At 46.1% G+C, this 12,297-nt stretch overlaps 1 protein-coding gene across 1 annotated transcript; it reads right to left on the bottom strand.

Moving 5' to 3' along the window:
* Positions 1 to 2,284: 2,284 nt before the first annotated feature.
* On the bottom strand, positions 2,285 to 12,243 carry LOC133983141 (DENN domain-containing protein 4B-like; the record flags this gene model as incomplete). The annotated part of the gene is given in 14 exon segments (XM_062422100.1): positions 2,285 to 2,943; positions 2,946 to 2,971; positions 3,631 to 3,689; positions 5,383 to 5,548; positions 6,186 to 6,282; positions 6,620 to 6,859; positions 6,954 to 7,110; positions 7,222 to 7,397; positions 9,185 to 9,208; positions 9,210 to 9,245; positions 9,247 to 9,291; positions 9,933 to 10,230; positions 10,628 to 10,865; positions 12,088 to 12,243. Coding segments are annotated over 14 exon segments (1,838 nt in total), but the record flags the coding sequence as incomplete, so codon positions are not given.
* Positions 12,244 to 12,297: the final 54 nt, after the last annotated feature.

The following is a 12,297-nucleotide window of genomic DNA, read 5'->3' as shown; positions in this document are numbered from 1 at the left end:
AAACCTCTTAAAATGAACCATGCAGCTTTTTATTGCTGGTTGGGTTTAAATCTCTAAAATGGAAACTAAATAAAACACTTCTTCTTCCTCGCATGAAGCTTATTGATGAGATGAATTAGAAGTTACACCGTCTGCTGGATCACAAGCTTTTACATTTTGTGGTGAGAAGTCAGCATCATATTTTCATGATGCGATTATCGTGGGTAAAAATCACGATAAAACCTTTTTTTATTTATTCCTGAAATCCCTTTAGAGCTTTTATATTAATGTCTTCACAGCATGATCGCCTCTGAACAACAGTCGCTGTGTGTTTCAGGTCTTATTGGACCGACTGACTTCTGCTGTTTGACGGCTACGAGCTTCTTCTTTGTGTCTAAATTAAATCGAACTAATGATGAGCTGCGCTGAAAGGCCGATAATCACAGGAATAGAAACTGTCACGTGTCTAAGTGAGGCTGAGCTCCACCGGAGGGTTGCAGGTTTAAATCCCTGCAGAAATGACCTGGAGCAAGATGGTTAGTAGAGCTGCTGCGTCATTATCTGCACACAGGTCAGCTGACTCAAACTGAGCTCGCTCCCTAACCCCGAGCTCGCTCCCTAACCCCGAGCTCGCTCCCTAACTCCGAGCTCGCTCCCTAACCCTGAGCTCGCTCCCTTACTCTGAGCTCGCTCCCTAACTCTGAGCTCGCTCCCTAACTCTGAGCTCGCTCCCTAACTCTGAGCTCGCTCCCTAACCCTGAGCTCTCTCCCTTAACCCTGAGCTCGCTCCCTAACTCTGAGCTCGCTCCCTAACCTTGAGCTTGCTCCCTAACTCTGAGCTCGCTACCTAACTCTGAGCTCGCTCCCTAGCCATGAGCTCGCTCCCTAACTCTGAGGTGGCTCCCTAACTCTGAGCTCATTCCCTAACTCTGAGCTCGCTCCCTAACTCTGAGGTCGCTCCGTAACTCTGAGCTCATTCCCTAACTCTGAGCTCGCTCCCTAACTCTGAGCTCGCTCCCTAGCCATGAGCTCGCTCCCTAACTCTGAGCTCGCTCCCTAACCCTGCTCTGCTTCATCAGAAAAGTCATCATTCAGCAAATTTTGGCAGATATTAATGTAAAGTCTAAGTTGTGATATAATGATTAAAGGTTATTTTTAGAGAGGAATCGTCTCACGTAATATTAAACTATGCAGAATCTGAAGTTTAAGATTAGTTTTAGTAAATCTAATGAAATAATAATAAATCATCAGACGTTCTTAATATCTGAAACGCAACAGATTCACCAATGAAAAGAAACCTCATCTCATAACTGTGACATCATATACTTCCTCATACTGTTATTAATTTGTTGTTTACTTTCTTCATAATTATGAAAAACTTTTATCGTAACTGTGAGTTTGGTTTTTTTTCATAATTATGAGAAACCATCGTTTTACGTAACGCTTCAATGTCCAAAACTTTAGTAGAGAGTTAAAAGAGTTAAAACTATCTGACATCGTTATCCGACAGCGAGACGTTTCAGGGAGTTGTTGGTTGTTTTCTGTGAGTCTTTTGGTGTTTGGATACGGATGAATTCTCATTTAATCGCTTTAAAAAAAAACAAAAAAAAAAAACAAAACAAAAAAACGCCGCTTTGGAAGAACGTTTTACAACTTTCACATTTAACAAACGGGGAGCAGCGTCGGACGCGTACGATAAAAAACCCAACAAACAGACGTGGTTGAAGCTCCAGGTTGGTGAGTGAGTGTTTGGTTGTCATGGTGACTTCTCAACACATCAGCAGGAGATGATGATCGGAGAGGTTTCAGGTGTTAAAGAAGAAGGTAAAATTCTCAAAGAGTGAAACAAAGAAGCAAAAAAAAAAGGAGTGTGAAAGTGAAAGTCTGAGTTTCTTGAACCTAAACCTCGTCTAACCTCGATCATGTCGGCTGAGAGACGATTAAACACTAAACAGCTTCATATTTAACAACTTTCCAGAAGATGTCCCACAACATTTAACAATCATTCCCTTTTTAAAAAAAAACCCCTCAATGCCTAAGATCTGAAGTTTCTGTTCTTCTTCTTGTTCTTCTTCTCTTTGTGTTGTGTTTAACCTTCCTGTTGTCCTCGAGTCAAGGAGAGGAGGAGGAAGGAAGGAAGGAAGAAGAAGGGAGAAGGTGGATGGAGGAAGGAAAGAAGGAAGGGAGGAAGAGAGAAGAAGGAAAGAAAGAAGGAGGGAGGGAAAAGAGAAGGAAGGAAAGAAGGAGGGAGGAGAAAAAACAGAAGGAAGGAAGGAAGTCAAGACAGACAGTCAAGACCGAGGACGAAACGAAGGTTAATGGACGTCGGTTATGGTGTTTTTTCAACGTTCTCCTCGAGGGGAAACCTGCGTCTCAGCCAGCGGTGATGACGAGCTCCTGCAGTGACTTAACTTTTCATCAATCGTCTGGTTGTGTATTTAAAAGAAGAAAAAACAAAAGAAAGAAAAACAAAAAAAAGTTCACGACCACAGCTGATCCCCTTCTGCAACATGCACGAACCCGTTTCCCCTCCACTCCTCCTCTTCCTCCTCCTCTTCCTCATCACAGCTCTCGCTTTCGGTTGCTCCTTTGCCCAATTTTTTTTTTTTTTGCAGGATCTTGAATGGAGACAAAGAGCTGCTGGATTCACACCGACGAGGCAAACGCAGGTACAGGAATGACCACCAGGAGGCAGCAGAGAGGTGAAGAAGACAAAGCAGGTGAAGGCAGCAGGGGGGTTTTTGCCGTTTTCCTCTTTTTTTTTTGTTCTTTTTTCTCCTCCTTCCTCCTCCTCCTGAAGGCTGGGATCATCAGGATGTGGAGTTTCTTCGTTTCCTGGGCGGATCAGCACTCGAGCGGCGGGTGGAAGCTGCGTCTGCAGTCGATGGCTTTGGGGTTCGGAGGCTGAGCTCGCTTCTTACGCAGCTCCTCGCGACCCATCGTACCGCTGAGCCGAGAGTACGCCCGCCTTTGTACTTCTTATCGAACGCAGCTGACAGGAAGAAGAGACAGGAAACAGAAAGATTAATATAAAAAACATATATTTATCTCCGCACTGAAGCCTGACTCATAAACTACCTGATTATATAAACCAGAGGAGTCAAACTCATCTTCATTCGAGGGCCGGATCATTGAAAAGATGGAGGGAAGGAAGGAAGGAAGGAAGGAAGGGAGGAAAGAAGGAAGGACAGACAGAAGCAAGGGAGAAGGAAGGAAGGACAGAAAGAAGGAAGGACAGACAGAAGGAAGGGAGGAAGGAAACATGAGGCAGAGGAGTCCAATCCGGCCCACACAAGGACAGACAGAAGGAAGGAAGGAAGGAAAGAAGGACAGATGGAAGGAAGGAAGGGAGGAAGAACAGAAGGAAGGAAGGAAGGAAGAACAGAAGGAAGGAAGGAAAGAGGGAAGGACAGACTGAAGGAAGGGGGGGAGGAAGGAAGGAAGGAAGGAATAAAGGGAGGAAGGAAGGAAACATGAGGCCCGCCGAGGAGTCCAATCCGGCCCACTTTCCTTCCATCTTTCCATCCACCCTTTCTTCCTTCCATCTGTCCTTTCTTTCTTCCTTGAATGAAGAAGAGTTTGAACCTCCTGATGTAGAGAATCTTAAAATATAATAAATGTGTTTTACGGTCAGAGTGAGTGGAGTCTTACCAACGTGATCTTTTCCCATAGCTGCCAGAGTGAGGAAGAGGAACTCTCTGTATAAACTCCTGTTGAAGGAAACACACAAAGATTCATTTAACTATATTCTGTCTGATCATATATTCATTCACTCATTAATTCATCTATCCATGAATAACACTGTTCTATTTAAAGTAACATAACTTTCTCATTTATGTCTGTAGACCAGGGGTCGGGAACCTTTTTTTCCTGGAGAGCCACTTTTACCATTTATTTTTTTAAATCTCAGAAGAGCCAAATTTAATCAAAAGACTGTTAATGCGAGGTGGAATTGCGCTATTCATTTGCAGTCTGGACGCGGGGTGTGGGTCTCCTCTCTGCTCTGACTGCAGCTGGGACTGCTGCGTGAGGCTACTGTGAACCTGACCGCCTGTGAGATCTTTGGGACGGGGGAGGGGCTCACGGCAGCACCCGCAGCTCGTTGAGGACAGTAACTGCAGAGCAATACGTGCTTTCACTTCAGAGTCTCCAAAACACTGTCTTCATCAGGCGGGGAGCTCCGGTCCTCTGAAATGAGGCCAACGCGGAAGTAACTTAAAACTGCATTCTATCAAAAGGCCACCAGGGGGCGACCGTTTCGGTGTCAAAAGGACTTCCGTCTCTATACAAGTCAATGGAGAATACACCAACTTCTCACTTGATTTCTAACCTCAGTAAACGTTTTCAAAATGTGTTTATGGTCTCAATCGCTAGTTTAAAGCCTTCTTCAATGCAGTATGATGTTCATTTGGGACATTTTGGCCTCCCTGATTTTATATGTGACGATAAAGCAGGGTATGCATTAGGTCGTGGCTACGTCGTGATTGACAGGTTGATTGGTTCACAGGTTCAGGAGGGCGCCTCATGCTCCTCCTGATGCCCATATAAGTAGAATCGAAAATATAATCAACAACACTCGTGTTTGCAGCGCACACTTCATATCAGGTAAGATTAATATGTAATGCATCATCAGTTTCAGCCTGGATAACGTTATGGGTTAGACTAAATTGTGACTGAAATTATGTTAAGTTAATCATTATTTGGGGCTGCAGTAGTTGTGGTGACAGTGATAATATGTCAAGGAGTACCAACTTGTATAACTTGAGTAGCAGTAAGTTAGTAGTCGTAGTAGAAGTAGCAGCAGCAGCAGTCAGGTGTAATAACAATAGCAGAAAGTCAGTATTAGTAGTAAAAGTAAAAGTCACTGTAGAAGAAGTAGTATGGAGTTAGTAGCAGTAACGTGAGTAGTGGCAGGCAGCAGTAAGTTAGTAGTAGTCATGGTAACGTTAGCGAGAGTAACTTAACTCTTGTACTTGAACATGTCCGTTCACGACATAGTTATAAGCGTGTAATGATTTGAATGCCTTCATTTTTTCTTTTGTGTAGATGCTCGGTTTGTCAATTAGGTAGGTGTAAATGTCTGGCAATTGTGAGGGGGGGGGGGCAGTCCTGTCAGTGAATGTCGTCCCGTCTGGGAGAGTTAGTGTATTTACATATTTAATAAAATTCGATTTTTCCTTGACGCTAACTGGCGTCCGTTAAAACACGCTAACCGGTGTTTACAAGCTATACCTTTTGAGATGTTTTGCCTCCAGCTAAGCCCCGCCCCCAAAAATATGTCACACTGTTTACATTCTGTGAAGGGGTCTATAAACACGAGACTTCAGTCCAAATTTAAAGTCTGTGTTTCACATTCAAATCACTTTAATGTCTCTTCCTCTTCCTCCTCCTCCTCTTCCTCACCTCTGTATCCTAGGTGATTCCCGCTGTTTGGCCAGCGTGTCGATGAAGAGTGTGACGGCTTTGTGCACCTCGTTCATGCCGACCCACCGCAGCACTTCCTCCAGGAAGGCCAGCGTGAACGGGTGGTTGTGTCTCCGCCAGCTGTGGTTCCTCATCGGGACGCCACCTGGTGGACGGAGGAGGAAGTGAGCAGCGTTTATACCATAGACTGTATATAAGAGGTTTATACTGACTGTTACTGATAGGAGAGGAAGGTAAGGAGGCTCTGTGTGTGTGTGTTTGTGTGTGTGTGTGAGAGTGTGTATGTATGTGTGTATGTGTCGGGACGCCACCTGGTGGACGGAGGAGGGAGGAGCAGCGTTTATAGTGACTGATGTAGATAATAGAGGAAGGTAAGAAGGCTCTGTGTGTGTGTATTGATTTGTATGTGTGTGTATTGATTTGTATGTGTGTGTATATGTGTGTGTGTGTGTGTATGTATGTATTTATATGTGTATGTATGTGTGTATATGTGTATGTATGTGTGTGTGTATGTGTTGATTTGTACATTGTGTGTGTATTGATTTGTATGTGTGTGTATATGTGTATATGTGTGTGCGTGTGTGTATGTATGTGTGTATATGTGTGTGTGTGTATATATGTATATGTATATATGTGTGTGTATATGTGTGTATATGTATGTGTGTGTATATGTGTATGTGTGTATATGTGTGTGTGTGTATATGTGTGTGTATGTGTGTATGTGTGTGTATGTGTATATGTGTGTGTATGTGTATATGTGTGTGTATGTGTGTGTGTCTTACTGTGGATCCTCCAGAGGATGTAGAGGGGGGGCCACTGGTCTGTGTCTGGGGTCAGCGTGTCCCAGAGGAGTCTCACTCTCACTGCAGAGTTCTCTGACTGGGAGACAAACAGTGTTTCAACACAATGAAACTTGATTTTATACATTTTGCTGCCTCGTAAAGAGCTCTGTAACTTGGATTTTCAAAAGTGCCTCTACAAAGAAAGTTTATTATTATAATAAATAAACAAAGTTCTTGTGAATCTTTGCAAAATCATGTCAGAAAACACAATATACAGTAAGTGTGCAGACTTTTCAGTTCCTCCTGCATACGACGGAAAAAACAGGTGTTGCTGAAAAGTGTCTAAAACATTGATTCTTAATGAACATGTATTTGGTTTGTCTTCACGTCAAAGATCAGACATAATAGTCGTATTCATCCTTCCTCGTCGTTACCTGTGTCAGCTGGCTGAAGAGCGGCGAGGCCCGGACCAGCTGCAGCAGGTTGCTGGGCAGGCCGAGGCGCTGGAAGTACCAGACCAGGTTCCAGAAGATGATGGAGTGACTGTCCAAGAACTGAGGCTGAGCCAGCACCGCGTCGCCCTCGTTCTCCAGCAGACTCTCCAGCTCCTTCCTCAGAACCAGAGGGCTCAGGTAGGCCACCGCCACCTGTGGAGCGCCGCCCGCCGACGAGCCCTGAGGGGACGCGACGAGGAGGGAAAACCGTCAGTGAGACACGAAACCAGAACCACTTGACTGAAAAGAGACACAGAAAGAGCTGCTTGGGTACCGTGGTGGTTCTGCTGTTCTCTGAGTAGCTGCTGGTCTCAGAGCTGGAGTCCTCACTCAGGCCGTTACACTGGTGTCGCAGCGACGCCTCGTGGCCACTAGGGGGCCTCACCGCGCTCTCCACCTCGTCCTCTAGGTTCCAGTTGCTGCGTTCTACACTGAGAAGCACAAGAAGAGAAGACGTATCAGACCTGGAGCTTATTCCACTGAATACTTTGGGCCTGATTTAATAAGATCTGTGTGTGAAGGTTTAATAAACTGCTCTCTACCTGCTGACGGGTCCGAGGTCACAGATCTCAGCGTTGAGGAACGGGACGAAGGAGGCGGAGCAGTACGGACACGACGAGTTCAGGTTGGAGTCGTCCGATGTCCAGCCGGCCATGATCTCCTCGTCATAAACCAACAAGTTACAGTTACGACATAGAGAGCAGCTGGACATCAACACCTGGACACAGAGAGGAGGGAGGAGTTAGAGAGGAAACATCTGGATATCAACACCTGGACACAGAGAGGAGGGAGGAGTTAGAGAGGAAACATCGGGATATCAACACCTGGACACAGACAGGAGGGAGGAGTTGGAGAGGAAACAGCTAGATATCAACACCTGGACACAGAGAGGAGGGAGGAGTTGGAGAGGAAACAGCTGGACATCAACACCTGGACACAGAGAGGAGGGAGGAGTTAGAGAGGAAACAGCTGGATATCAACACCTGGACACAGAGGAGGGAGGAGTTAGAGAGGCAAACAGCTGGACATAGAGAGGAGGGAGGAGTTGGAGAGGAAACATCTGGATGTCAACACCTGGACACAGAGAGGAGGGAGGAGTTAGAGAAGAAACACCTGGACACAGAAGCAGGAGGAGTTGGAGAGGAAACATCTGGATATCAACACCTGGACACAGAGAGGAGGGAGGAATTGAAGAGGAACATCTGGATATCAACACTTGGACACAGAGAGGAAACAGCTGGATATCAACACCTGGACACAGAGAGGAGGGAGGAGTTAGAGAGGAAACAGCTGGATATCAACACCTGGACACAGAGGAGGGAGGATTTAGAGAGGCAAACAGCTGGACATAGAGAGGAGGGAGGAGTTGGAGAGGAAACATCTGGATGTCAACACCTGGACACAGAGAGGAGGGAGGAGTTAGAGAAGAAACACCTGGACACAGAAGCGGGAGGAGTTGGAGAGGAAACATCTGGATATCAACACCTGGACACAGAGAGGAGGGAGGAATTGAAGAGGAACATCTGGATATCAACACTTGGACACAGAGAGGAAACAGCTGGATATCAACACCTGGACACAGAGAGGGGGGAGGAGTTAGAGAGGAAACATCTGGACACAGAGAGGAAGGAGGAGTTAGAGAGAGGAAACAGCTGGATATCAGCACCTGGACATAGAGAAGAGGGAGGAGTTAGAGAGCGGAAACAGCTGGATATCAACACCTGGACACAGAGAGGAAACAGCTGGATATCAACACCTGGACAAAGAGAGGAGGGAGGAGTTAGAGAAGAAACACCTGGACACAGAGAGGAGGGAGGAGTTGGAGAGGAAACATCTGGATATCAACACCTGGACACAGAGAGGGGAGGAGTTAGAGAGGAAACATCTGGACACAGAGAGGAGGGAGGAGTTAGAGAGAGGAAACAGCTGGATATCAGCACCTGGACATAGAGAAGAGGGAGGAGTTAGAGAGAGGAAACAGCTGGATATCAACACCTGGAAACAGAGAGGAGGGAGGAGTTAGAGAGGAAACATCTGGACACAGAGAGGAGGGAGGAGTTAGAGAGAGGAAACAGCTGGATATCAGCACCTGGACATAGAGAAGAGGGAGGAGTTAGAGAGAGGAAACAGCTGGATATCAACACCTGGAAACAGAGGAGGGGAGGAGTTAGAGAGGAAACATCTGGACACAGAGAGGAGGGAGGAGTTAGAGAGAGGAAACAGCTGGATATCTGCACCTGGACATAGAGAAGAGGGAGGAGTTAGAGAGCGGAAACAGCTGGATATAAACATCTGGACACAGAGAGGAAACAGCTGGGTATCAACACCTGGACACAGAGAAGAGGGATTCAGGTACCAGAAGCTCTGAGCGAGGAAAGCTTTAATACATTTATCTGATAAGATTTTATTGAATCAGATCTAAGGAGACGTAAATAGCCTGATCTCGTCCTCTGTGTTTAACTTTAAGAGCAGAAAACACTTTAATAACATTAACTAATCATTTACCTCGAGCCCCACCCCGTCCTGGTTTGGCGTCCCAGGACCTGCGCAGATGATACGCTGGACTGGGCGTCCTCCGTCAAGTCGAGGTCACTTCCTACAGACAACGAACTCTGATGATAGAGAGAAAGAGAGAGAGAGAGAGAGAGGAGAGAGAGAGAGAGACGGAGGGAGAGAGAGAGAGAGAGAGAGAGAGCGAGGGAGAGAGGGAGGGAGAGAGAGACAGAGATCAGATTAAAGGGATACAAATTGACCCTGTCTGTTTTGACAGTTCCTTCCTTCCTTCCCTCCCTCCTTCCTCTCTTCTTTCCTTCCTCCCTCCTTCCTTCCTCCTTTCGTCCCTCCCGTCTACCTTCCTTTCTTCTTTCCTCCCTTCCCTCCCTCATTCCTCCCTTCCTTCTTTCCTCTCTTCCTCCTTCCTTCCTTCCTACCTTCCTCCCTCCTTTCCTTCCTTCCTCCTTCCTTTCCTTCCTTCTTACTCCCTTCTTTCTTCCTCCCTCCCTTCCTTCCCTCCCTCCTTCCTTCCTCCTTTCCTACCCTTCCCTCCCTCCTTCCTTCTTTCCTCACTCCTTTCCTTCCTTCTTCCTCCCTTCCTTCCTCCTTTCTCCCTTCCTACCTCCTTTCCTTCCTTCTTTCTCCATTCCTCCCTCCTTTCCCTCAAGGACAACAGGAGGGTTAAGAGTTAAATAATCTTCATCATGATCTTAGAGAAGCGTCAGTGAGCAGGCCAGAGATATAAAAGTTAAAATAAAGCAGATGTCAGACCTCTGAGGGTAGCGTTGACCAGCCTCTCCTTGGCTTTCAGCAGAGTTTCAGCCACTTGAGCTTTCCTCGACTGCCTCTGCTCAGACACCCTTCGTCCTATCCCTCCTCCTCCTCCCGGCCGCCGGTCGTCTACGCTCGCGGCCCGTCGGACTGACACACGATGTCGGGTCGGCGTGAGGAGCTGCTGCAGTTTCCCCGCCAGGCCTCCTCGGTTCGGGGAGGTAACGTTGTTGTAGTTCTCGTCCACCACTTTGTTTCTGCTGGCTGAGTCACGTGACCCCGCAGGTCTGCAGGTCAAAGGGCAGGAGACGAAGGACCAGAGGTGAACAGGTGAACGGTCTATTTTTAACTTCTCTAAACATATATCGACACACTTGTAACATATTTTTCTTTCTATGTAGATATTATCTAGTTCGTCCTTTTGTCCCACTGTTTAAAGACTGTGTAAAGTGAATTCAGACATTTTCTTCTAACACATTAAATAGGTCATAAATGTATTTCTAAAAAAGGTGTAAAAAGCATTTCAACCATTTAGATTTGAATTGTGGAGCTAGGCTTCACAAACTGTGTTTCAACATTTCTGTGTCTGGATTTAATGGGCGGGTCTGAAAATCAGAATTATTATTAACAGATTATTATCACTAACACATTATTATATAAGTATCGGTTCTTTTCCGTTCTGACCTGCCGTCTCTCTCCGCCGGCTGGCAGCTGCAGTCCGGCTCCGAGTCGGCGGACTCTGCACACTCTTTGTAGAAGGTGGAGAGGCAGACCTGACTCCGCCGAACCAGCACACCAGCAGGGGGCGCTGGAGGCGGAGTGGAGGTGTCTCTGCGTGCCAGAGGGGGTTTGCTGGAGACGGTGTCTCCACAGCCGTTGGTCCCGGCGTTACGGAGGAGGGTCTTCCTGCTGAGTTTGACTTCTGCGGGACAGAAAGGAGAGAGAAAATGTCAAATGGTGTAACCACAAAAGAATGATACATATTACATATTTTATCCACCTACAGTGTATTTAAGTGGCCTTATACTAATAATGACTTCATTTAAAACATGTAAATGTTTCCTGGTCTCCATGGTTACCAGAGTAAATGTAATATTTAGAACAATTGTATTCCATTACCTTTATTTAATATAAAGTTATAATGTAAGATCATGCCAAACTAGTTGATATGGTGTTTTATTGACAATTTACTGTTTTTAAGCAAGTTGAATTATTTGGTACAAAGTTTTTATGGTTACACCACTTAGACATTTTTGCCATAATCCTCTAATATATTCTCTCAAAATGGATTAAAAGCAGAAATTTTTGAAGCTGGGTCCACAAAAAAAGAATTTGTGCAAGTTATTCATACGTTTATTTTCACATTTTAACCCTTTAAATTTAAACTAAACCACATGGACACAATAACCTCACTGGAAGGAAGGAAGGAAGGAAGGAAGGAAAGATGGAAGGATGGAAGGAAGGAAGGAAAGATGGAAGGATGGAAGGAAGGAAGGAAAGATGACAGCCAGCTTTTCACTCCACTTTCACCTCCGCGTGAGGCCTTTAACCCTCCTGTTGTCCTTCAGTCAAGAAGGAAGGGGGGAAGAAGGAAGGAAGGGAGGAAGGGAGAAAGAAGGAATGAAATAAGGAAGGAAGGGAGGAAGAAGGAAGGGAAGGAGGAAGGAAGAAGGAAGGAAGGATGGAAGGGAGGAAGAAGGAAGGAAAGGAGGAAGAAGGAAGGAAAGGAGGGAGGGGAGGAAGGAAGGAAAGGAGGGAGGAAGGTAGGTAGGTAGGAGGGAGGGAAGGAAGGAAGGAAGGGAGAGAGGAAGGAGGGAAGGAAGGAAGGATTGAAGGATTGAAGGAAGGATGGAAAGATGGAAGGAAAGATGGAAGGATGGAAGGAAGGGAGGAAGGAAGGAAGGAAAGATGGAAGGATGGAAGGGATGAAGAAAGAAGGAAAGGAGGGAAGAAGGAAGGAAGGAGGGAGGAAGGAAAGAAAGAGAGAAAGAGGGAGGAAGGAAGGAACAGTCAAAACAGACGGGGTCAATTTGACCCGGGCGGACAACAGGAGGGTTAATGAAGAAGTGCTGCATTACATTAGAGGAAATCTCTCATGTGTTTGCCCCGAGCAGCTCGATGATGTGCAGGAGTTCATCACTTACTGTCGGTGGACATCTTCATGCTGTTCAGACTGTTGCTCTTCACCAGCGATCCCGTCAGAGATTCGTGACTGGAGCTTTCACTCAGCCCGCTCCAGCTGGACTGACGAATCAGGGCGGAGGCGGGGCGGAGCTTCTGATCGGGGTCCATCATCGCTTCTTTAATAAAAAACAAAAACAAAAACGCTTCAATCAGTTAAACTCTGATCAAAT

The sequence above is a fragment of the Scomber scombrus genome, chromosome 7, assembly GCF_963691925.1.
Source record: "Scomber scombrus chromosome 7, fScoSco1.1, whole genome shotgun sequence".
NCBI lineage: Eukaryota > Metazoa > Chordata > Actinopteri > Scombriformes > Scombridae > Scomber > Scomber scombrus.
Note: the sequence above shows the minus strand (reverse complement) of the source record. Positions and strands in the feature narration are given on the sequence as shown.